The sequence below is a fragment of the Denticeps clupeoides genome, chromosome 12, assembly GCF_900700375.1.
Source record: "Denticeps clupeoides chromosome 12, fDenClu1.1, whole genome shotgun sequence".
In the NCBI taxonomy this organism is placed as follows: domain Eukaryota; kingdom Metazoa; phylum Chordata; class Actinopteri; order Clupeiformes; family Denticipitidae; genus Denticeps; species Denticeps clupeoides.
Window position 1 is genome coordinate 9,733,068 of NC_041718.1, and position 26,493 is coordinate 9,759,560.

Below are 26,493 nucleotides of genomic sequence, written 5' to 3' on the forward strand. Positions count from 1 at the left end.
TTTGACCTTCATTTTTAATGTTTCGTTATTTGTCACAAAAAGAAATACATTCTTAACAGAAAGCATAGTCGTTTGAATCCAAATTAGTTAGTGTCATTCACATGTACACCCTGAGTAAAATTAAATTAATGGTAAATATTCTACTGCTTTTGTTGTATAGATTATTTCCTGTTTTTTGTACACTGAATAATTTCAAGTACTAAAGATAAACATCACTGGAATATGTGCATAGGGTAAAGGTTAGCAATAAAATAAAAAGTAAAAGGAGACTAATGTGTATTTTACCCCAAAATTCCAGATTGCGCACCTACCTCGGATCAGACGTGCTGCCGTGTTATCAGATCTGACTTTCGGCTGCAGCTATATTGAGCAGGTGTACAGATCCTCATCTAGCCAGGAATTACATGAAGTAAACACAGCATTCTCTCAATGCACTTGAAAACGAGTTCCCATGAGAAGTTTGTAGGCAGTTACCTGACCCGAGAGTTCAATGGTTCACTCGTACACACTTGGTTCTTCAGTAAATTTCAGGAATGAGTAAGACCAATTGTGGGGGTGTGAAGAGATCAGCACCTTGTGGCTCTTCTAGATTCATATTTTGGGGGTGTCTGTTGTTCAGCAAAAAGGGAAAAATGGAAAAATGCCATACTAGTTCATAAACAATTGTATACATTTTCAGTAATTATACATTTGAAACAGTCCGTCATCTTTTTTGGGTAAAGCTGACATCAATTTAAAATTGCTACTGAGATTTCAGTACACTGATTTCACTAACCCTTTCGCAAACAGATAATAAAAAAAGCATGGTTTTATTTTATAGGTTTGACCAAAACCTATCTTCTTTTCAAATTTTGCTGCTAAATGAAGCTGCTTGTTAGCCCTCAATGTTGCCGAAATCTCGCCATGGAAGATGATTCTCACGCACCTTCTCTCCAGCCATGTACTGCCTGCACTGCTCCCCGTCTCTACATGTACCCCCAAGCGCCAGTGTACCACTTCCTGCAGCCCCTAAGGTCTCCCAACTGCACCAGCACCAAGAGACATGTCCACGAATGCACCCTCTGGTCATCATGACACTCTGCTAGAAGGAGTGTGTTTGCACTTACTTTTTAAAATAAAAACATGGACAAATCAACCAGTGACAAGGCTGGAATCTTCACAGTGTCATGAGGACAGGCTCTTAGACACATACAATCTTAAATAATGTGGCATCTGTGAAGCAGTCTGAGGTTGCGACCTCAGCCACTTTAATTTGCGCACACACTTCAGTGTCTGTTCTCAGTTTCTGTTGGTGGTGAGTGAGAACGTGGCAGTGAGAATAGTGGGCAGGAGACTTTCCCATGCATGTGTGTGCGCACTATCTGAACCCGTGTTCACACTCAGAGCAACCGTAGAACCTCAGACCATCCAAAATGACTCATTCCATAAGCACAAAATGAATGAACAAAGTCCCCGTCTTTGTTCTTCATGAGGGCACATGCAGGTCAAATCCAAATCCAGAATGAAAGTAACTGACAGTTGTGAAATTCTCAATCCAAATGAATGTATGTATAACAAAAAACATTATTTTGCAGCTTTCTTTGCCTTGTTGACCATAAACCGAACCACAATCCCTTTGTTTGACACAGAAATGTGTCATGGAACGAAGGACGCAAAAGCACAGACTCACAAACAGCGGAAATTAATAAACTTAAATAGGATATGAAGGCCTGTCAAGGATACATTCATACAAATATATAAATGGTTCTTGTACAGGCCTTCATATATTTGAAAGGATATATTTATATATGGTAAATATCATAGGATTTGGATTAAATTTTTTTTAATTAGGCTGCATTTTAATGGACATGAGCACAGTTGACGAAAGACTTTTTCTGAGTAATGAGCTCACTGTGAATGCTGTGGTTTTCAGTGTCAGACAGGCTCTGTCAATCGTTGTGTTTAACTCTTGTTTACACCCAGCGTGACGTGGTTCTTATACGGTGTTCTTATGCACTGTTTTCTGTGCTTTCTTAACTTTTTTTAATATGTTGTCTGTTTTATTCAACCCCTTGTTTAATTCAAATTGCTGCATGTTTTATTTTATTCTGTTTTTCTTTTGTTCTTAATTTTTAATGAACTTTTCTCCATGTCTGTTCTGTTCCTGGTAATTTAACTTATTTTTTATTTTAATGTACAGAACTTCGCTCAGCTCCTTTGTTGTGTTAAAGTGCTTTATGAATAAATATGGTATGGTTTTCACACCAGTTCGCCCTCAAGAGAAGGTCCCAAACGAGACTCGGCTGATGAAAATCAAACCTGTTTGAAACTTACAAGCCTGGTGGCACAGTATGTGAAGATGTGAAGAAACCATACCATATTTAGGGCAGTGGTGGCCTAGCGGTTAAGGAAGCGGCCCTGTAATCAGAAGGTTGCACTGAGGTGCCACTGAGCAAAGCACCGTCCCCACACACTGCTCCCCGGGCGCTTGTCATGGCTGCCCACTGCTCACTCAGGGTGATGGGTTAAATGCAGAGGACAAATTTCACTGTGTATCACATGTGACAATCACTTCACTTTGATGCGGAACATGGGAGAATGGAATCTCCTAGCCCGATCATGGCCAGAAGAACAGAATATATATAGCTGAACACACCACCGCACAAAATCGCAGTGGCCAAAGCAGCAAGTTGTGCTTTGTTGAGCACTGCTAATGATGCAGGTTCTTCTTCTTCTTCCTCTGTATATTGCTCGAGCATGTACCTCAGAAAAGTTAGCGGCGAGTTCTGCATTTGAGATTCACAGATCTTTGTTGGATTTTCTCTTACTCATTGAACAAACGAGAAAGAGAGAGAAATCTCCATTTTCATAAAGTCATGTACATGTGCTGGTACATTAGAATAGCTTCAAAAAGTAGATTTATTTCACTAATTTCGTTCAAGAAGTGAAACTTGTATAATGCATACATTCATTCCACACAGACTGGAAGTGTTTATACCTTTCAATGTTGATGATTATACAGTACAGGCCAAATGTTTGGAGTCACCTTCTCATTCAATGTGTTTTCTTTATTTTCATGACCATTTACATTCTCACTGAAGATGAGACTAAAATGCTAGAAATTGAGTATGAACCCGGACCGGGCCAAGATTTACAGCTATATTCTATATAGCATACAGGATTATTAGTTTTTATGATCATTTTGAGTGTGTTATTGTATTGTATATATTCAGTGTTATACAGATATAATTTTGCACACCCCTTGCGATCTCTGGGTGGACCCCAGGTTGGGAACCACTGGTCTTAATGTAAATTTAAGTAAGACACTGCCCATGTGCAAATCAGGCAGCTTGAAAATGTCAGGTACTGACCAACGCAATAATTTACATTTACAGCATTTATCAGACGCCCTTAACCAGAGCGACTTACAATCAGTAGTTACAGGGACAGTCCTCCCCTGGAGCAATTTAGGGTTAAGTGTCTTGCTCCAGGACACAATGGTAGTAAGTGGGGTTTGAACCTGGGTCTTCTGGTTCATAGGCGAGTGTGTTACCCACTAGGCCACTGACACCCATACCACAATATATAATTTAAATTATATTAATTAAATACATGAGAGACGAGTGACAGTCTCTACAAAACTCTACATAGCAGCTCTTTTTTTGTGGATGGCAAAAACCACACTAAAACCATTTGTGATCTTAAAAAAATATCATTCTAGAAAGGTTGCAAACATAACAACAGAGGCATGATAAACAAAGTTAACTTTGACCATTTTTACCTTCTGCACACTTTGCCAGTTTTTCCTGTTCTGGGGGGCATTTATGAATCACAAGGGAACCCTAATCATCGGCAATCTGAATTGTTACAAAATGTCCTGGAAGCAGAGGTTTCACATGTGATACACGGGTGGAGATGGGCTGGAATATCAAGCACCGAGACCCTCAAACCAGGGCCGCAGGCAGTGGGGGTACAGAAGGTGCGCAGCGCCTTCTAGTGGTTGACACGGGACATGCACGATTATTTTTAGGCAGGCAAAATGGGAGAGTGTTATCAGATTTCTTTACAAATCTGTCCAGGAGGTTCTATTGGATCCCTGCCCGAGAGAAAACAACAGTGTTGGCGGTTTTGGAAAATAGATTTTCTCAACAGCTATTCTAAATCTGTCATTTTATTATTTATGACCAACAATGCAATTTAATTAACTGGCGCAGGCATTGTACGTTTTAAATAAAGATCCATAAATAGGTGGCATTGTTGTGCCAATTAATATCAGATTAATATCTGTCCCTGGAGATTTTTAAGTAGTTTTATTAGGAATCTACATGATCTACAACTGCCCATTCAACCCGGGTTTAGAAATGGCCAATTATGCATAAACTCATTATCCTCAATGCTCTGTGGACCGACAGGCATTCATACACGCATTTTATCGCTCGGTTCTTCCTTGGTCCTGCTCGAGGATGAGAAGAAATTCGGCGCATGTTTTTTCCTCACAGTGGGGGACAGGGCGAGACCTTCAGATTCTTAATCCGGGGTGCGCATCCTTATCACTATTGACGCTTGATGTGTTTATATGTTGTTGTTTTTTTCTACATTTTCATATGAAAGGGTTTAAATTAATTTGTAAAGTATCAATCATATATTACATCGAGACTGGGCCGGAATTTTACACGCACACGATTTCGCTTTGTACCCCCCCCCTTTCCAACGCGGCCAGATGGTCTCAACCTCGAGCCAGGCTGCTTTCGACAATTTGGAATATGGTGGCGAAGAAAACGTGGATAAAGTTGGAGGATGTGGCTTGGCCAAAGTTTTGCATACCCTGTTCGCCTTTTCACGTTTAACCACATAAACAGGTGAGGCGACGACGTTTACTTTATTTTGCACATTTACTAATGGGGTGTGTTAGTGTTCGGAATCTGAAAAGTGGCAAATGTTGAACTCGGTTAAGTACCCTGTACGCTAAAGAAAACTTTTACAGTTTAAAATGCTTTAAAATAATAACTGCCAATCAGTAACGAATAGTTTGAATATGATTAACTTGATATGTTTTATGCAATGTTAGAACATCTGTGTTACAGTTGTTGGATACAATGTATATCTGAAGTGTTTAGGCACAATATTTTCAATAAGTTTCATATGCACAATAAGTTTCATATGCATGTAAGGTAAATGCAAGGTAAATCTGCCTTGAAACGACTTAACTCTCCAACGAGGGCAGTGATCCAGTAAGGAATGCAGAGGCAGGGTATTAAATTAAATCTCCACCAACTGCTGGAGTCATGGGGTCGAGCGCAGGGCTGTGGCCCCTAACACACAATGGCTGGTGTTTTACCTGCCGACTGGAGGTGTGGGTTTACAGAATGCACTTTTTCTCCAGACCTCGTACTCCTTCTCTTCCACCCTGGCACTTTGAACACACACTTTTTACACACATGTCGCTGTTCTGCTCAGTCCTCAGCATGGGGTCCTTTTATTGTGTTTATTTGCATAAATAATGAACATAAAAGAAAAACAAGTATGTAGTTTCACTCATCTCAGAAGACACTAATGGTTTAACACCCTTGGTAAAATCTAGTGCCACCCCATGACCATGAAGGAACTGATTCCTGTGATGGCAGTATTGGGATTTAGTGGGCATTGAGGGATTCCCCAACACAATACATGCAGTTGGCAGCGGTGGGATGGCTCTTGTCAGCAGGTGTCCCATAGAAGTGCAGCAGCAAGTGAATGTGAATGGTGCTGGAATTTGTGGCCTGGGTCATGCTGAAGAGAAGCCAAGCTGTGTGAGTGTATTGAGAGCTGCTGACAGGTCTGCTGAAGTTCCTCATTATCGTCCGCAGCTATGGGACACACAATGGCAGCATCTGCAGTGAAGGTTCAGTGGCATGCAAATGTTTAGTGCAGAAGTGTAAGGAAAGATTTTTTAAAACAGGAAAGAAAATTGGTTATTTATAATATTTAACGTGAATGTGATAATAAATACATAAGGAATTAGATATTACACTGCACAGTGAAAAAAAATATATACATAAATATGGTATTGTACAGTTACAATAATATGTTTAGAGATTTTTGGTGCAGATGAAAAATCAGTTCTTATTAGTATTGTCGCCATACTGGAAATTCAAACTCCATACATATTCTAAGGATGATACTTGATACTACAGGGGGAGAAAAAACAAGGAACTTTTTAATACCTTTTAAAATAGGGCTGCACGATTTGGGGAAAAAGATATATTGCAATTATTGAGATCAATATTGCGATATACGATTGCGATATGATAAAGGGCACTTGCTTGTATATCAATGAAAAGTCTAATAGTGAAAGGTTTAATTTCAAAGTGAAACATACAAACTACTTATAACAACCTGAAATGCCCAGTGCTTTCAAAATACAATATTCTACAAAATTAAATAATCACAAAAAAGTCTTTACTTTAAAAAACATTACTGTCGAACAACAAACCCTGGTAAGGCTAAACAACTGTTTTGATTATATTTGGCCATTATAAAATCCCGTATTATAGTTCTTACGTTTAACAAAAAAGTTGTTTAGAGGCACAGGGATGTATAGCTTTGCTAGCTTAGCTTGTTAAACTGAGGTGAATTTCCTTAGGAAACCTTCAAAGTTTGAAAAAAATTAACTAAACAGCTAAGAACAGTCTAAATAATGCCTATGTTTAGCCAAACGTTGTTTGGAGGCTGACTTGAACACAGGAATGCATAGCTTCGCTAGCTTAGCCTAGCTTAGCTAAGGTTAAGACTTATAAAACGGGATTTTATAATGACCAAATATATTCAAAACAATTGTCCAGCCTTACCTATGAAATATAATCCCCCGGGATCTGGTTTGGAGCGTATTTTTGTGCACGTCTCTTCATAGACATGTATATGCTTCACTGCACAACACAGCCTATCGCAATATGGCGGCGACGTTGACGTACGTGTACCCATATGTCTATGTGAGTCACGAATCTGAGGTCTCCATTGAACCGAATCGAAAGTCATGTGACCAAACACATCACATTTAAATCGCAGCTTTTTGCGTTCATGTAATCGTACAGACTGACATCGCGATTACGATTGCGATTAGATTAATCGCGCAGCACTATTTTAAAAATAAAGAAAGAAGATTTATAATAAAGTCAGAACATCACCAAACAATACATTGAATAAAACAACATATTAAACAGACAAAGACCGTTAATATTCTAAAACAAATAAAATATCTTAAGGCTCTATTAGCTTGTGCAAATATTAAGTTATTTAATTTACGACATTTATCAGAAGGCCTCATCCCGAGCGACTTACAATCAGTAGTTACAGGGACTTTCCCCCTCTGTCTTGCTCACGGACACAATGGTAGTAAGTGGGGTTTGAACCTGGTTCTTCTGTTTCATAGGCGAGTGTGTTACCCACTGGGCTACTACCAGCATACCCTCTGAGTATGCACCAGCAACAGTCTACTGTAAGTTTAAAATATTGCAGTAGCAATGACGTATAATTTTGAAAGATGGTCTTTGAAATGCAATGCTAAATTTGTCAACCTTAAAGCAATTCTTGCAAATGGGCTTGTCCACATCTTTTAGTTTTCCCCGTTCATCTTATTGATATTTTTTTTTTTAAATTAGCATGCTTGGTGCTGCAGAATTAATACTGGAGCTGCTTTTGCTGCTGCGATCCTTAAAATGTGTCTAACGTTGTCACGTCTACGGACTTATGGGGGAAGGAGGCGCAGAGGTCTGACATACTGGGAAGGGGTTTTTATTATTAAATAAACAATAAACACAAATAAAGACTGGCGCGGTGGCCGAAAACGAATTTAACTTAAATAAAGAACATAAACAAACCCGTAGGCGTGTGGCGATTGCCAGAACTCAAAACACATAAAACTAAACAAGGTCAAGTTCGTGCATAGAGTTCACGAAAATGCCAGCGACCCCGAACGGGCGGAAACTTCCGGCATTTATGGGGCATCAGGATTGGGTTCCGGTGTGGAGCCCAGCTGCAGGCAATCCTGACAGAGCCCCCCCTCCAAGGGCTACGTCCTCGGAGCCCCAACAGTACCATCAGTGGAGGCGGCGGGGCGGACGGCGGCAACCACAGGGCTCCTGCCCTGCTGTATCCTCCCCTTGGAGGACCCGGTCCCTCGGGCTGGCTCCCCGGCGTGGTCAGGCGTGGCGGCCCCGGTCCCTCGGGCTGGCTCCCCGGCGTGGTCAGGCGTGGCGGCCCCGGTCCCTCGGGCTGGCTCCCCGGCGTGGTCAGGCGTGGCGGCCCCGGTCCCTCGGGCTGGCTCCCCGGCGTGGTCAGGCGTGGCGGCCCCGGTCCCTCGGGCTGGCTCCCCGGCGTGGTCAGGCGTGGCGGCCCCGGACCCTCGGCCTGGCTCCCCGGCGTGGTCCCGCTTGGCGGCCCCGGACCCTCGGCCTGGCTCCCCGGCGTGGTCCCGCTTGGCGGCCCCGGACCCTCGGCCTGGCTCCCCGGCGTGGTCCCGCTTGGCGGCCCCGGACCCTCGGCCTGGCTCCCCGGCGTGGTCCCGCTTGGCGGCCCCGGACCCTCGGCCTGGCTCGCCGGCGTGGTCCCGCATGGCGGCCCCGGACCCTCGGCCTGGCTCCCCGGCGTGGTCCCGCATGGCGGCCCCGGACCCTCGGCCTGGCTCCCCGGCGTGGTCCCGCATGGCGGCCCCGGACTCCCGTACCTGCACACAATAATCAGGGCCGATCCATCTGGGTACGTGTGGGCCCTGTCTCCACATGTCCCCTCTGACACGTCTTGTGTCACCCCCTGCACCGCGCAGGGAGATTGTCCCAGAGCCTCCGGCGACTGTTCCAGGCACCCCAGGCTGGTGCCTTCTGGGACTATGCAGCCCCTCTCGCTGCACGGCCCTGGTGCCAAGGGGGGGGCATTGCCAGACCATCCGGCTAGCCCCTTCTGCGTCCGTTGGGACAAGCAGGCCCTCTTCCTGCCTGTCCCAGCTGGGTCCTCATGCCTACCCGGGGGCTCTATGGCGCTCCACCCCTCTGGAGGCAGACGCAGGCCCGTGCCTGGCCCGCCCTCCTCACTGGCTACCGGAGGACCCAACTCCATCGCTTCCCCACCTCCCCTCCCCTCAGGAGGAGTCCCCAACCCGAACTGCACCCCCCCAAAAAATTCTTTGGGGGAGCACCCCCCCCGGCTGGACTTAGGGGTACCTTGGGGCTTGTCCACCTCGCCTTGGACCAGCACATTCGGGTCAGGAACCTCCTCCCTGGGGTTCGGCTCCGCGGCTGCTTTGTGGTGGACACAAAGAGGGGAAGTGGGGGCGACATACGGACACATATGCCACACAGACACACACAGACAGAGACAAACAGAAGAGAGGGTCGTCTGGCTCCCTCTCTGGGCTCTCCGGGACCTCCTCAGGGGGCACAGCCAGGATCTCGGGAGGAGCGACCTTCTCGTCGCCCACCAGTGCTGGGTCTTCTTGCCCCGGATCCTGACTGGCACTGGATGTGGTGGAGGGGCAGAGTTCGATCCCTGGCTCAGGCCGATCAAACTCCGCCCTCAGTCTCTGTTGGAAGTCCCGAAAACTCCTGTCTGTCTCTCCCTGCTGCCAGAGGGTTGTGCTCCAGCCCCATGCTGATCCAGTCAGACACGTGAGGATGGTAGTGATCTCGTCTGTGTCTGCTGCCCCACTGAAGGGTCCCGGGACAATTGGGCTGTCCCACACGGGGCTGGGCACGTCGCTGGAGAGGGTGGTAGGTGTGTGGTGTGGAGGGGGGTGGACGTCTTCTCCAGCAGGTGTGGACGCTGGTGCTGCGCTGCCATTTCGCTGGGGAACGTCCGGGCAGAGGGAAGGCGGGTCGGCGACTGGAGCAGGAATGGAGGATTCCCTGCGAGGCAGTCCCGGCAGCGCAGTTGCTGGCTGGCGACCTCCCGTCGCCCTCTTCCACCAGCTTTCCTCACACTGCTGGGAGGGACGTGGGTTTCCACGGACCTCGTGACGATCCTGGATGGGCGCGATGGGCGGAGCCATCCCGGCACCGACTGCCCAAACGGCGTCATCCTGGTCGTCGTCCGTGTCAACCTCGTACCCCCGGAAGTCACATGGGACGGACGCCGCGATGATCTCGGACGCGCACGCTGGGCGGAGCCATCCCGGCACCGACCGCCCACCGAAAATCCACGTCATCATCGCTTTCGTCATCCGTGTCCTCCCACCGGTGACTCCAAGGGTCGTCCACCCTGCGGACATCCTGGACCCATGGCGCGATAAGCTCCCATGGGCAGTACTCTGGCCATTCGGGCTGGAGGCTGCCCACCTCCTCGCTGGAGGAACGCCGCCGTTGTTGCCGCTTCTCACCCCCCTGGAAGTGACGTGGGTCCCCACGGACCTTGCGACGATCGCAGACTGGCGCGATGGGCGGAGCCCAACTCTCGTCTCCCGTGCTCTCGTCGTCGTCCGTGTCGTCCCAGTCCACGGGGAGCCTGGCCAGCAGAGCGCAGAGTTCTTGGCTCGACATGGCGAAGATCGTGGGGGTCGCATCTTCTGCGCTCGCTGCCCACGTTACTTCCTCGCTGCTGCCGACGCCAACGTCCTCGCTCCGCCCACTCACCCGCCGACGTTGTCGCTTCCGGGTTTCGCGGAGTTTCCCGGGGGTGACGTCATCACACGGCGCCGCGTACCACGGCTTCTCGGGGAGAAAACGCTCCACCAGAACGGGCGGCGCATCTCTCCCCTGGTGTCCGCGTTCGCCGCGCCGCGCTGCGTCCTTCGCGGCGTTTCTTCTCCACTGTTTTTTACCTCTGCGCTTTTGGGGGGGTCGCTGGCATTCTGTCACGTCTACGGACTTACGGGGGAAGGAGGCGCAGAGGTCTGACATACTGGGAAGGGGTTTTTATTATTAAATAAACAATAAACACAAATAAAGACTGGCGCGGTGGCCGAAAACGAATTTAACTTAAATAAAGAACATAAACAAACCCGTAGGCGTGTGGCGATTGCCAGAACTCAAAACACATAAAACTAAACAAGGTCAAGTTCGTGCATAGAGTTCACGAAAATGCCAGCGACCCCGAACGGGCGGAAACTTCCGGCATTTATGGGGCGTCAGGATTGGGTTCCGGTGTGGAGCCCAGCTGCAGGCAATCCTGACAAACGTAAACTTTGGGTCAGGGGAGGGGCTTCCCACTACAATGCCTGATGAAAATTGTCTACCGGCAGATGCGAAACTGGAATTTAAGTATGATACCAGTTACAAGTATCTGAGAATTAATATGATAACATTAGTTCTTGTACCACAACATACATTTATTTACAAAATCTAAAAATCATTTGTTAAAAGGTGCTGGATATTGTAGCTAATTCTGTACATGAAAATATCAAACTATCAAAAATATCTTTATGTAAAATATATCAAGAAAAGCATAGCCTAATATTTCATTCATTTTCATATGAATAAAGTTCTACGAGTGGGCCTGTAACTTTTCCACGGTGACGTCTAAAAAAATCCAGATTTATCAGACACCCTTATCCAGAGTTACTTAGTATCTGTAGTTACAGGGACAGTCCCCCTGGGGACCCTCAGGGTAGTAAGTGGGGTTTGAACCTGTGACTTTTGTGTTACCCACTAGGCCATTACCACCGATCATGCTTATGTGAATAGGAACTGTTCAAAATCCATCCTTCTCTGTTTTGAAAGGAACTGTGGACTTCCTGTCTGATCACCAAATAAAGGTGGAAAAAAGCTTTATCATCTTCATTAACAGGCATGGAAGTGAAATGAATCATTTCATGCCAAGGCCACATAGTGGTTCCTCAAAAGTAAAGTGTGTTCAGCTAAACAGCCTGTTTATATTTAAACTAAGACCATTGGGGAGGAAATGGTTAACCACAAGGTTTGGGTTAATTGTCTTTCTCACTTTCAGCATGTGAAAGGTTCTGAGTCAGGCTTACCGGATTACTTTGGTCTCTGCTCTATTGCAACATATTCTTTTGCTCTAAATATGGCCTGTGCAAAATGGGAAGGAGAGAGCTTCTACAAGGGGGATTTGTTTCATGAGTTCCAGCTTTACTGTTGAGGCTTTTGGACTGCGGTAATGAATATGGAACAGGGCAGCATTCCAGGGAATTGCAGAGCCAAGGAGACGGTGTGGTGTGGTGTGGGTGGAGATGTTGGTTCAGCTTGGTCCACATCTGAGACGCTGCGTCTGCGGCACGACTCATTTGAAATACGTTTCCGCCGTAGGTCTTCGTGTCTTTAAAAAGAAGCTCCAGGGCGATGCGGATACAAACCAGAGGGTGGAGTTTTTCGCAAGTCTGGGAAAGAGGCGTTTTAGCGCTTTGATTTATATGTGCTTCCCAACCCAGTAATTATTCTGTGCCTTTTAGCATAGAATAATCTATAGTAATTACAAATGACTAATTACTGAGCATGGATTTAGTAACTTTTAAACCTTGTTAAGGACCTTGCTACCTTTCCGTTCCCTATATTCCCTTTTCCGGGGGGGGGGGGTGGCTTGGAATATTAAGCCAGTTGTTGCTCCACTCGATTCCGAGCCTCTGCTGTGAGGGGGCTGAGGGTGACCCCCGTTTCAATCCCGTCTCCCGTGTGAACTCTGGATGACAGGCTGAGTGTGGCGCCGGAGCCTGCCTGTCTCCACCACCCCACAACTGGTGCGCAGGAGCTCGTTTTTCAGGGCTCCGTCATGCGCTCGCACCCGTTAGCCTGCGAAGCGGAGTTATTTTCGCGCCTGCAGTACATTCTTTTGGTGTTTGCCACCGTTGTACGTACATGTGTATTAATACATGATTTAAATGTTAGTAACTGTCAGGTCTGAATGTTTTGCTTGTGGTTTGTAGGAAAGGCACACATTGTTGCTGAATCAAACGATTTATGCGCCGACAGCGGCAGAAAAATAGCCGCTGACCAATGAATTTGTTTGGTTATGTTTACTTTTAGAAACACAGGAAATGTGCATTTGCGACTCCAGTACAGAGCGCCTTAAGGAACGGTGGTGAGAATAGGCCCGGAAAGAGAGCGGTCACGCTTCACCCACAGCATCATTGTGCACGAGTTCCCCCTCTGAATGGGCCGGGCCGCGGAGCCCGGCGGAATACACCGCCACGGAGCGTCCTGTGTGTACAGAGCCCCTGCCTGGTGCAGCCTCAGGAAGAGCGCCCCGATACAGATCTGCAGGTCGCCACAGAATGTGCGGATAACCCCCGCCATTAAAATCATCTCGGCTTTATCCTTTACAAATCCTATGGATACACAGCTAAATAAATATCCTGTGCATGTCTGCGTGTCTGTCGGCGGTGTCCCCTGTGTCCCTCGGCTTCGGCTGGAAGGAGATTTGGTCTGGATGGATTTGCTGTCTTTTGTCTGGATGACCGGATGTTGGTATTCTGTGTCTTAATGTGGATTGTGCTTAGCTGGCATATGGTACAAAAAAAAAAAAACACACTGAACTTTATTCTAATGTTGGCCTTTTGCAAAGATATTTGTGGTAAGTTATTTTTTAAATTCAGTGTTTGTGAAGACGTCCCTACTGCTTGGGCAGTGGTGGCCTAGCGGTTAAGTAAGCGGCCCCGTAATCAGAAGGTTGCCGGTTCGAATCCAGAATCGCCAAGGTGCCACTGAGGTGCCACTGAGCAAAGCACCGTCCCCACACACTGCTCCCCGGGCGCCTGTCATGGCTGCCCACTGCTCACTCAGGGTGATGGGTTAAATGCAGAGGACAAATTTCGCTGTGTGCATCGTGTGCTGTGCTGCAGTGTATCACATGTGGCAATCACTTCACTTTCTCTTCTCTTTTCCACTGAAGTGAAGTGAAGTGATTGTCATTGTGATACACAGCAGCACAGCACATGGTTCACACAGTGAAATGTGTCCTCTGCATTTAACCTCAGGCCACCACTGCCCCGTGAGGCCACCACTGCCCCGTGCCCACTGCTTGGACTGATTTGTGTCACATTATTTCAGCTCTTCCGTGGTATGGGATTCTGAGCTTCAGTCCTCAGCTGCACATTCATAACATGCTTGAGAGTCTTCACGTTTTTCCCACCGCTGTCACACCCAAGTCAGGCTGAAGACATCTACCAGAGCAAACTTCTTTTCCTTAAAATGCTGCAAGTTCACTGATCTAGACTCATGTCAAACATTCTGTCTTCATATTTTAAGTTGTTTTATGGCATGTTAAATGCATGTCCTGCAAGTGGAATCTGACAAATGACGGAGGCATCTGGAACCTTCCTTAATGCATTTAAGTGGTGTAGAGAGGATCAGCAGGGGTCCCAGCCTCTATCTGCAGACTTCAGGGCTATCAGACCCCCATTTGTGTGTGTGTGTGTGTGTGTGTGTGTGTGTGTGTGTGTGTGTGTGTGTGTGGAGGGGGGGGGTTAATGGGTGGGCTTTAAGGTCCTCCTCTATCTTGTGTACACTTGATTTTTTGCATTCTTCCCCCGTTCTCCATTCACAGCAATGACAGGGTGTGAGTATTACTGGATACAATTATAGACCTGGGAAGGCCAGCCTTTTTTTAGCCACAATATCTTGATTGAGGCATATGGAGCATTTGATACTGCTGTGCTCTGTCTACACCGATGTAAAAGAAGAGCCACTTCAAAATTCAATTTCTTTTTGTAACTGTAACAGATCAAATTTACTTAACAAATGTGGCATCTGATTTGTTTTCTTACTTATTTAAACCAGTCCTAAATGTTGAATAGTTGACAAATGTTGAATGTTGAAATGTTGACACATGTACTCTACTTGCTAGATGAAAAAGTTTTGTTATTACTATTCTTTTCATTTTTAATGGTGCAACACAAACATAACACAGGACTGCATAAGTGCTGACGGGTCTACACTGAGTACAAAAGATACAAGTGTGAAGATTTACAACAGTACGAGACGGGATCACATACAATCCAGGAAATTAGGAAAGGGTCCTAAAAATAATATGAGTACTATAAAAGTATTATGAAAGTAATATTTATATAATTACAAACAAAAAATATATAATTTAGATGATGGACTGTTTGTACGTTCAGATCAGTTCTGATTTAAGAGTCATTATGTGTCTCTTAATACCCGTATTATCCTACCTGGGGCCAAATATATATTTTATATAACTGTTACATATTATTATCATGTTATTAATCTGATATTCTGTACTCTTAAGTCACTTGTATAATTGTACCAAGGAACATCATGACGGACATTCGGACACAGTATCAATATTTAAATCCAGACTAAAATCCTACTCCTACATTCTCTTTGTTCAGTTACTGTTATTTATTGCTAACTATTTATTAATCATGACATCCACTATCTTAATCATCTTTTGGGGAGTTTCCTGGTTTATTTATATTTGCAGCATTTATCCGACGCCCTTATCCATAGCGACTTACAATCATTAGTCACAGGGACAGTCCCCCTGGGTTAAGTGTCTTGCTCAGGGACACAAAGGTAGTAAGTGGGATTTGAACACGGGTCCTCTGGTTCATAGGTGAGCGTCTAACCCACTGGCCTACGACCACTCCTGGCTCGGAGTGATCATGTGACATGCCCAACCACCATGGACTGTCGCACTTGACCCCATCTGACAGTCACCTACTGGGACTCTAACACACTACCTGGATGCTACTTCATTATAAACACAAGTGAACTGCAATGACCTTCATATGCCTTCATTTTTTGGTGTATTTAATTGTAATCCAGTGCTGACCAGAGGAGAATGGGTTCCCCCTTGGTTCGCCGTATAAATAAAGATCGATTGATTTATCTGCTTGTTGCAGAATCCCGGTGCTGGGGCGGGAGTAGCGCGCGCAGGTGTCCTGCGTCGTGGCCACGCCCCCCCTACGCCCCGCCCTCTCTCCCTCCCACACCCACCCACTCCGTGTGGCTGCGCTGTGGGTTTAAAAAAAAAAAAAAAAAACTCACTGAGAGCGCAGCTGAGATTTTTCTCTGGTTGCGGCCAGAAGGACGTGGACCCCGAGACGTTTCTCCTCCAAGCTTAGGGACTCTTATTCCGAGTAAATGTAAGTGCGTTACATTTTTGTTTCTCTACCCACGCGGTGTTTTGACTCGGTAGCGTTTAAGTAGGTAAGTGGCGTGACAGTCTAGTGTTCCCGTTTCCTGATCGGTGTTTACTGCTCGGTGGAGTAAAGTTTGCGTTGTTGTGGCGAGCCGGTCGGCGGCCGTGGTGTTAACAGGCAGTTCCCGCTGCTTTCCCGCAAACTGCCCATCGTCCCGGTTTGTCCCACCCTTCACCTCCCCGCATCATTTCCATCTTGGTCTCACGACTCGTCACGATGCCATCATCGGTTTTCTGTTAGTTGTTGCTTTTTTTTTTTTTAATGGCGCGCTTGTTCGCATAATCGCGCAGGCTTATCGGCCGCTGTTAAAAAGCTACTTTGTCGAGCATCGACCTTTATCGGTTTCGGGGTAATAACGTCTTATCGCTGACGCCCGAGGCTCGGCGATGCATCATTACGGTGACATACTCTCCGTCGGGTTAATCATTGTCTGCGTGGGAAGCCGCTGGGGCGATCTCAGACGCGTGTCGCGGGCCGGTGTGGGAACGCGGTGACGTCACGGCGTCGAGTTCCGCTTGTTACCACCTCGAGTGGAACCCCGACTCGGCTGATGGTAAGACCTCGTTGCACCTTGTTGTGGATGAGTAGGTTTGTGGAACTGTTGACGTCACTTTTTTTGCGGACCTTGTGTGCTTCACATCAGCATATGTTGTGTCGGGTGAAGTTACTAGTGTGCGGTCCCGAATGCAGATGTTTTACTCATTCATAAGTGGGATGAATAGTTGAATCTGTCTGGTCTTGGCAAGGCACACGGGGAGGGGGCAGCTGTGGCCGCACTTCATATTTAGGCCGTTAGAACAAGACCCGGACAATTATTCACTAAAACCCATTTCCCCCCGGATAATGTCCTGCAGTTAATGTAATAATAAAATCTTTATTCTTTTAACAAGCTGAATGGCTGATTTGAAGAATTCCGATGGTTAATTGTACCCTAAACACTCCCAACCTTTAATAATAATGTTATTTCTTGAATCAAACTCTAAATGAATGTTTAAATGAAATCCTTTTAATCCTGTTACCACTACAAATATCTGGGTGGATAGATTTATACTTTACGCATGTGACATGATTCACACTGTGTTTTTTAGGACATTGATAAATAAACTATTTACAGAATAATCCAATGGTTTTTTTCATCTGGAACATACAATTGTGATAATTGAAATATTTGATCTTTTGATGACTAATATTTTATTATTCGACATCTGATATCCTGGTGGGTTGGGTGGTTGATAAAAGACCTGGATTCCATTTAAGTGCCATGTAGGTTTGGGGACGACTGACAGAACATGACTGGAGGGGGGACAGGAAGAATGGAGTTTTTTTTTTTTAGAGACCCCTGCTAAGGCATTGTTCACCATGGAAGGCTTTTTGGAATCTGCCCTGACCCCCCTGTGGCCTTGGGTCAGGAGACCTTTGTTATGGTTGATAGGTTAAGTGGTTCCACAAGACGACAGCATTTCCACCCCATTCCACACCATAGATTTCGCAAGTCAATCCTCAATAAGTTTACCAGGTGACGTTTTCATTCTTTCTCTTCGAAGGGAATTGTAAAAGTTACAAATTCTTGTCACTTGCCACGAAGAACGTCACTTTGCCCAGCAGCATGGAGGTAAAAGAGGAGATCAGCGACACGGACAGCGGCATCATTCTGCATTCAGGTACTGTGCTAACATTTTATTTGATTTTGTCAAATGTCAGACATACACTTGATATTTATCATTTTTTCACACTACTTGAACCTGTTATCAGCAGAACATCAGGCACAAGTGTTTTTTTTATTTTTAAACAGTATTTAATCTGAGTATAATTTTATGATGTCTCTGGTTACTCAAAATATTGTGAGACCGTGGCCATGTACACAGGGCTCAGTCTAATCACCTTGGTGAGAACGGGTTAAATAAAAAAAATTAGAAACATTCAACAAACGAGGTTATTAACAAGCTGTGCTTTGTTGTAGAATAACAAGTTGCACTACTAACCCACATCTAGTGAAAAGATGGCGAGAAGATCAGAATAAGCAGTGTAAGATGATGTTAGGGGCAGGTTCTTTGCCGCCACATAGCTCGGGTGCCCGTATTTACGGAGAGGTTGCTTTGTGCGGTGCGTCACCTCGGAAGGCAGGATGCTGTCGCTCTATACAGGGATTCTCTAGATAATCTCTGTCGGCATTTAGCGTACAATGAGATTTTCCTGTTGACACTAGTGGCCTTCAGAATGAATTCTTGCTCTGCCGCTCAGCAGTACTGTGGTTGCCAGGGATTACTCGAGGTCATGAAGGTCATCGCCACAATTATCAGTGTATATTTCAAATGAGCAGTTCATTTGTGTAAGATCGCTTAGTAACTAATCTATGTTGGTTTTAGAATCCAGTTATTTAAGAATTGCCTTTAATGCCTTCATATTAAGAATATTTGTTTTTTGCGTTTGAGGAAGTAGTACTTTTTAAACCTGTATTTGCACCTCTCTCTGCATCTCTGGTCCCTGTGGATGTCAGGCCCCGATAGCCCCGGCACGGTCATAAAGGACGTCAGCACCCACACCCGGGCCGTCAAGCTAAAGCTGCAGTCTCTGGAGGACCGTCTGGAACTCTGCCTGCTCGAGCTGAAGAAACTCTGCATCCGAGAGGCTGTGAGTCACCTCAGCCACACCCGCTCTCCAGCACAGCACAGCACTCTGTCCTTGTCCTAATGGAACACATGCTGCCTTCGAATAGCATTTGCCTGTGTGTGTTTTTAAGTTTGTACTGGTTTGACACGTTGATAGAAGATGTTAAACGAGTTGCATTCAGCCGTTTTGGAGATTGTGAGGTTTCTTTTGTCTGATGGTTGCATTATTGGAAGTGGAACATGAGAACCATGTAGAGTAGATCTGGACCATGGGGACATACGTGTTTGTGAAAAACGTTTGCACAGACTAATTTAATTTCACATATGTGCAGTCATGTAAAATATCACATTAAATAGTAAATTTTTTATGATTGGCTATTAAATGGCATATTTTTCCCCCCACTTCTGTTTGTCCATCAGGGTCAGGAGGTTAACAGTTCAGCTATATTATCTGCTCTGTTTAGAAGTAGAGTGGAAGATATTGAACTTACCGATTCATTGTGGTTCATGAGACTTCACTGAAAACGAGGTCACCTCCCACTTGGACGAGTACTTGTTAATGAACAACTGGAATTAAACAAGTGTTAAAACATTAGTAAAATTAGTCTGTCTCTTGGTTTGCTGGCAATGGCTGGTGTTTTTGTATCGACTCTATTAGCAGATATTCATATGGAAATATTAGGTCATGGAGCTTTGGGAAAGTTTCGAGTTGACACAGGCAGGTTTTGCTTGCCAAGACTTGTCATTGTTCTGGAGAGACATGCTGATGGGACCTCTCCTGTCTGACGGGACACTTAGATCATGACCAACGAGTTTGTGTTGTTGGCGTCTGAAGGGATAGACCTCCATTATGTTATTTAACACAACTCAAGGTGTGTTTTAGAAAGAAAGGACTAGACCGTCAATTTTGGCTTAACCTCTCTTACAACCAATCAGGAATGGGGACGAATGCCAGTACTGGCTACACGGGTAATGATTCTCTAGGACTTGTTGTTGGGAAAGAGAGATATCATAGAGAAGGAACATTGCGTAAGTGTTGTCGTTGTGAGCAATAGCCGCGTCAGGACAAGTTGAAACGTGGAGTTTTACCCTGGAATGACGGGTAAAATTATGAAATAAAGGGTAACTGCTGTGCATTATACTTATTGGGTTTTACCCTTCTACCTTTTAAGGAAACAATGAATAATAATCCAGTTTCCAGGACTGGGATTAAGACTAGTTCTGGGTGTGTGGATTCCCAAATTAAGGCTCATCAAGTCTTATAGCATTATGAAATATTTAGTTTTGTGCAACGTATAACATGATCGATAAGGTTTTTGTTTATTTCTTCAAAAACAGGAACTCACTGGACACCTGTCCAATGACTACCCCCTGCTGCCAGGAGAGAAGCGTCCTCACGTCCGCAGGCGCATTGGAGCCGCTTTCAAACTAGATGAGCAGAGTCTCCTGCAGAAAACAGAGGTACTCCGTCACATAGAGAGTCGAGGCCACCATTCTCTGCAACTATGATGAATACTGATGAAGACACCAGATCTTGATGTACAGGAGTACAGTGTGGAAATGAATCGTGTGATCGATGCGAAGCGATGCAGAACAGAACATGATCGATCACATCGTAATGACGTCGCCTGGCGATTTTCTGTATAAAAAAGTATAAAAGTATAAAAAAGTAGTGCCGGTAGTGACTGTGGCGGCCTGATCTACAGAGTGCAGCGCCGCTCCGGGTCCGTCGGCCGTGAGGTATTTTCGCGCGACAGACAGAATCCAAGCGGCCGGGTTTTCCTTGTACCGCTCCGAAACACACACGAAGCGAGAATGGAGGAAAAGCCTTTATCTGAATGTCCAGAGATCTACAACACAACACGACACTATCGTCCTATGACTTCCGCGATGCGGAAAACGCGGACGGAATCGCGGAATCCAACAAATAACACGGAATCCGCTTTTAAAACATAACTCCACATGTGTTCATTCATAGTTCTGATGCCTTCAGTGAGAATCTACCAACGTAAATGTTCATGAGAATAAATAAAACACATTGAATGAGAAGGTGTGTCCAAACTTTTGGCCTGTACTGTATGTGACGACCACTTAGTAAAGTATCAGAAACAGAAAAGAAGCAAACTAGCCTGAGCCAGTCATGCAACGAATCAGCTGATTCAAAACGTGGTTTTATTATCATGGTGTCAGTTCATTATGCAAGTGGGCACAACTTTTTTTTTTTGTATTCCAGATCTCCACAATGTTTATTTATTTTATACGTTTATATGTTAAGGTCAAATGTGAAGCTAAAGGAATTTTGAAATAGTTCTTTGCATGAAATGCACATATTATTTACATGTAAATGGTTTAAATAAACAAACAGTAAATGCCCAAGCACTTTGTCGAACAGTGATTTAGGAAAAAATTATCTGCGAGCACTGTGCGTTCAGTCTGAAAGCGGCTTTTGATTTTCTCCAACAAGCAGAAAAATGGTCTGTGTTCAGTCCGCCTTCACCTGACGCAACAGACGTCGGAACCAGGTGTTTGTGGCATCAGGGGAGAGCCAACTGAGCACAGAACGTTTTTTTGCTCATTAAACCTTAACTCTTGTATTTGAAAACGTCATGTGACCATGTAGACCATGTATTCATGGCATGCATCAGTATTGAGCCATTGTTAATTGTAATCAAGTTGAATTGTGATACCAGTCAATGTTCACACCTCTAATGTACAGTATATGTAGAGATATTTTCTCAGCTTTTCTATGAAATTTGAAATGATCTGAAATGGGCTCATTTCCATGATATAATAGTCCAGGGTTGTATTTGATAAAAACAAATTGGTATTAAGGCCTGTAACTTCATAGAGTCTTATTGCAGAGGTGGCAAAGCTTTATGTTCAGTGTTGAATTTTTATTTTTGTGTTTTGCAGGACCCTGAGCTGAGATCTCTGGAGGCCGAGCTGGCCCTGCAGCAGCAGATCCATGTTGCAGCACGCCGGCTATGTCAGGAGGAGCACCTATGCAAGGCAGTGAGGAGAAGTCGGCAGCAGCAGTGCACCCGTGACGAAAAGAAACTGAAGGCCCTGCAGGAAGCTGTATTCCAGCTCCGGCTACAGCATGGACGCTCTTCACCACACCCTGCCATTATTGTGCAAAGAGGTACTTAAACCATATCAGTCAGGTAGATCTTCAAAAATGTGGACTTCAGAAAGCCCTTACACGTTCCTGATTGTTTTACCCTCCCGTTCTTTAGAACAGGGTACGTCTGATGACAGTTCTTTGTCAGATTCAGCTGTTCTGGAAGAAGGTGAGCCTCTTCGACTTGCCCATTGGTTGGATTGTTTCAAGTATCTTGCCAGTTTCTAAGACCTCTCCCTTGGAACCACTTTACAGAGGAGATGGCTAGTCAGTCATCTCAGCCATCGCAGGAGCCCCCTCCCCCTGTTTCCAACCCCCCACCACAGTCTCCCTGCCAAGCTGCTGAGCGTCGCCTCCCCCCACAGTCCCTAGAGGGGCTCCAGCCCAGCTTCAACTCAAGTTTCAACAGCAGCTTCAGCAGTACTTTAAGCATCACTCCGGAGTATGAACGCACTCCCATCCAGAACTCACCCTGGTCTGAATCCAGCCTCGACCAGCCTTATGAGAAACCCAAAAAGTCCCGCTCCAGCAGCACTAAATCCAGGTATGTGTGAGCCTCCAGTCAGCCTCCTAAACAATGGGGAGTTGATCAGATTGTGGGCACATGTAATTACATTCCCGAAACCTTACCAGCCGTTTTATTCACATCTAAACCACAACAGGCCAGCCACATGCTTTTGCAGAATGAGCTATTGCATGCTAGATATCTTAAGCTCTCCTAAATGCTCCCTTGAAGTGGCATTCTTTTAAAGTATCATTAAGGCGCACACAGTAATTTTTGGGGTGGGTGCTGCTAAGGTTCTCCCTTTGAATGCTAGACTCATTAGACTGTTTGAGATGATTTATAACCCACTAAATTACAAACCATCATTTAAAATAATGTCTTAAATTCTAATGTTATTGCATTGTGTTGTGAGTGTGTGCTTTGGAGGATTAAGTCTGTGAACTTTAACTTTCCTTTATTCTTTCATTCTTCAGCAGTCCAGCAGTAACTCCCACTTTGCTTCCACTGGAAGCTTGTCTGGGCAATGCTGGGATGTCCCTGCAGATACCTTCACAATTAGCACTACGCCACACCCAATCCAGCAGCGCCCCCTCCACCCCTGAAATGCACCTACGCCGTGGCCTTTCCCTCAGGTCTGCACTTTTGTGCTTTTCAGCATCAATATATGATGTATATTCTTTTCACTGTTGTTAATGGGCATCTACTCTTCAACAGAATTCCTAGCAGTGAACCTCAGTATGAACAGGATCTGGAACGTGGTCCTTCCCGTTTACCCCAGAGACGATTGACTGAGTTAACGGTACCCCCAGAATACTCAGTCCTGAGGCTGAACCTGGGTAATCCTCTCTGTCACTCCAGCTCAGAAGATAGCAACTCTGAACACTCGGCCTCGTCCTATGCCAGCTCCCCGTGTCGGGAGGTGCCAGTCGAACTGCCGAGGCATTGCCACTCGCCATGCACACATCAGTACCCTCCCCACAATGACCTCCAAACACCACAAACCTACAGCAACTTCTACAAGAACCCACAGCACTCGACCTCCCCCCATTTCTACAAAGGGTGCTCAGATAACAGCAGGGGTTACCCGTTAGACGCAGATTGTGGAAGACTGTACATCAGCCAGGCTCCACCCCCTTCTCCTGTTTCTCGTCATGAGTACTGGTACGACGAAATACCACCATATCATTTTCGCGTGCCCAAGCCTTTGCCTGTTCATGTTCGGCTCTCCCGGGCTCCCTCGCTGCGGGAGTACCCCCACCATCCCAGTAGGGGCCTTCCTCGCCATGTGGTTTCAGAGGAGCTGAAGTCATGGCACCAGCGGAACCAGTTTCAGAGCCCCCGACCACGCTCTCTGGACCGGCAGAGGCAGGGTATCGTGCGGGTGAGGTCCGTGGCCAACAGGGATTCCCCGCTTTCCCAACAGTACTGGCACCAGGAGGAGGTAAAGAGCCTAAGAAACCCCATTTCCCAGCTGGTGGGAGATGAATATTAGCTCTTTATGGGCATAAGCAATTTATGGGTTTTTTCCCCTTTCAACAGAGAAATGTGGTCTCAGCTTACATTCATGTTAAAATCTGTTGGTTCATAAAGGTATGTACAGTGCCTAGACCTGCCTATGAAGGTTCTTCGAAGTTGAAAAGAAACTGATTCTCAATTTATTCTGAAAAATAATAAAACATAATAAACATGTTATTACATAGCAAATTACTATACATACATTTTTTTTATTCAATTTATCACAGTGCACACCACAGAACCAAGGAGTCTTGGTGTGCCCTTAGTTGCTGAAGGACTGCCTACAATGGCTGGCATTGACTGAATGAAACTGATCATATCTCTTCACATTACCTTGCTACTGTAGGTGCCTAAGAGCCCAGATAAGTTTCTTTGGCCGGAGTTTCACTGCACTCCCTGCACTGCCTTTCACCCGAAGCTGCATTTTTCCTAAGGCTACCATTTCACCCTGCTCTAGTATAGGCAGAGGTTTTTCACAAAACCCTTCTGTGAAATATAACCCATAGGAAACGACTGAACTGCATATAGGCCCCTTGGGTTAAGTTCTAACAATGTTTGTGTAACTATATATTGTCTGTTTACAAGGAGGGGCATTTTCTTTGTATTCTTAAAGTTTTTTGTTAGTATAAAGTTAGATACTGCCCCATTGCAGTGTACATGTGAGAAACGTGTTCCATTGTTCATTGTTTTTTTCTTTATTATTTTGACCCTAATTTCTCTGCAAAGTGTATTTGGATTTGTTAAATCATATCACAATCAGTTTATCAGACGTTTCATGCACTCCTGATTAAAGTAAGAGTGGCTGGTGGGAGTTCACGTGGGGCAGGATGTGGGAACAAGTCATGCTGAGTGTACGTGCGATACGCATTTGCTGCATTCCTGTATCAAGTTTCAGCTCTTGCTAATGATTTACACAGTCATGTGTTACAACAAGAGCAGCAGCTGTGCGGACCTGAAGGTGTTATCTTCACTTTATCCGGGCGGGAGAAATGCACATAATTTGGATGCCTTACTCTGTTCCGTCTGACTCTTTTGATGGCAGTCTGTACGCTTGAAAGACAAGCATGAATGTGGCTGATTGGCTGTTGGGCACACTTGGTGAGGAGGAGAAATCATACGATAACTCCTACAGATCACACAGGACGCACCCTAAACCCTGAGCCTGAACTGTGTTTAGTCAGTGTATGAGTGTGTGTGTGTGTGTGTGTGTGTGTGTGTGTGTGTGTGTGTGTGTGTGTGTGTGAAACAAATGAAAGAAATGGCCTCTCCCACTGTGCTTCAAACACTTCCTCCCAGCTCAACCCACCTGCTGGTTGCACCAAATTGTTCTCTCTCATAATGAGCTCAGCTATGTCTTGAGATGAGTCAAATGTGCTTCATTTGTTACCAGTTGAAACCCAGAGAAACCCAACTTGTTTTGACTGCTCTCTCTCTCTCTCTCTCTCTCTCTCTCTCTCTCTCACCTACCAGGCTTCCCATGGCCGGGTCATTCAGGTGGCAGTGGATGGGAAGCCAGTGAAGTGGTTGACAGAGGAGGACTCTGAGATTGTTAGTCAAGTCTAGCCGCAGGGATTTGTCTGGAATGAATGGGATCTTCTGGCAACCCTATTTATTTAATTTATTGAGCCACTGGAGTCCCCAGAGCTTAGCAGGGTAAACTATGGACATGTCCTTAGGGAACAAAGACACAGGGTCTGGAACCCTTAGGTTATCTCACTCACGTTTTCTGAAAAGTGACCATTTCCTGCAAGTGTCAAATTTTGTATGTGTACTGTGAATAACAAAGTTTTGGGGGAATTTTAATATTAGTATAGATTTTCTATAGAATGAAATATTTTGTATGCTGTTAAAAAATAACTTTTTTACTAAAACAGTTGCTTTGTTACAATAGAAGTAAATAAAGATATGATTATAAACAACTTTCTTCTTTTGTGTCCACCTGTTGAAGCTGTTTGTGTGTTTTTACTTCAAGTCTTGTTAGACTGTGAGTTTGGGCTGTTGTATGTGTGTTTATAATGTATAGGTGTTGGTGTTGCCCTTGACACTATTGTAGTTCAAGGACTGTGAGGTAAGGTGTTGAGCAGCGCCACCTTGTGTTTGTATGTGTCACATTCACCTCAAAAGTGAATGTGACACGTGTGGTGCAGGACCAATGAAGTCAGATTAACTTTTGGTTGGCATTTATAGATCCTGCTCACCTACAGATAACTAATTAAGTTTTGAGGGTGCATGGCCTAGTGGCTAAGGAAGCGGAACGTTATTGGAAGGTTGCTGGTTTGAATCCCGAACCGCCAAGGTGCCACTGAACAAAGCACCGTCCCCACACACTGCTCCCTGGGCACCTGTCATGACTGCCCACTGTTCACCAAGGGTGATTGTTAAAAGCAGAGGACACATTTCATTGTGTCTCCGTGTGCTGTGTATCACAATGACTTCATCTGAAATGTTGTCAGCTTTTGGTCTTTCCCCATCAGGGTTCACCACAGTGGATCAACCGCTCTGGTTTTCCGTACAAGCAAAGGATTTATGCCAGAAGCCCTTCTTGTCGCAGCCCTTCCCATTTACCCAGACTTGGGACCAGCACCAAGAACATGTCATACATATTTTTCCACTGGTAATGCTGTTCTGATGCGGCTGTAACTTATGATCCAAGATGACTAGTTTATGAGCTAAAAATACA

At 45.4% G+C, this 26,493-nt stretch overlaps 1 protein-coding gene across 3 annotated transcripts; it reads left to right on the forward strand.

The window, feature by feature from the left end:
- Positions 1-4,729: 4,729 nt before the first annotated feature.
- Positions 4,730-25,732, forward strand: inavab (innate immunity activator b). Of its 3 annotated transcripts, none has more exons than XM_028999576.1 (10): positions 4,730-4,838; positions 17,608-17,724; positions 18,561-18,694; positions 20,011-20,133; positions 21,586-21,814; positions 21,909-21,962; positions 22,049-22,337; positions 22,772-22,930; positions 23,013-23,739; positions 25,284-25,732. In XM_028999576.1, exons 2-10 carry the CDS (start codon positions 17,670-17,672, stop codon positions 25,374-25,376), a joined length of 1,863 nt encoding a protein of 620 aa, XP_028855409.1. In that variant the 5' UTR covers positions 4,730-4,838; positions 17,608-17,669; the 3' UTR covers positions 25,377-25,732. The 3 variants fall into 3 exon arrangements, with proteins under 3 accessions (XP_028855409.1, XP_028855408.1, XP_028855406.1); XM_028999575.1 differs by lacking the exon at positions 4,730-4,838 and adding an exon at positions 15,588-16,006 and having other exon boundaries at positions 22,775-22,930; XM_028999573.1 differs by lacking the exon at positions 4,730-4,838 and adding an exon at positions 15,599-16,006.
- Positions 25,733-26,493: the final 761 nt, after the last annotated feature.

Excerpts from the sequence above, each read along its gene's own strand:
- inavab (XM_028999573.1), top strand. The coding sequence starts at position 15,703 with ATGGGTTCCCCCTTGGTTCGCCGTATAAATAAAGATCGATTGATTTAT. Across the intron at positions 20,134-21,585 it reads GTCTCCTGCAGAAAACAGAG|GACCCTGAGCTGAGATCTCT; the intron begins GTACTCCGTCAC and ends TGTGTTTTGCAG. Across the intron at positions 23,740-25,283 it reads AGTACTGGCACCAGGAGGAG|GCTTCCCATGGCCGGGTCAT; the intron begins GTAAAGAGCCTA and ends CTCACCTACCAG.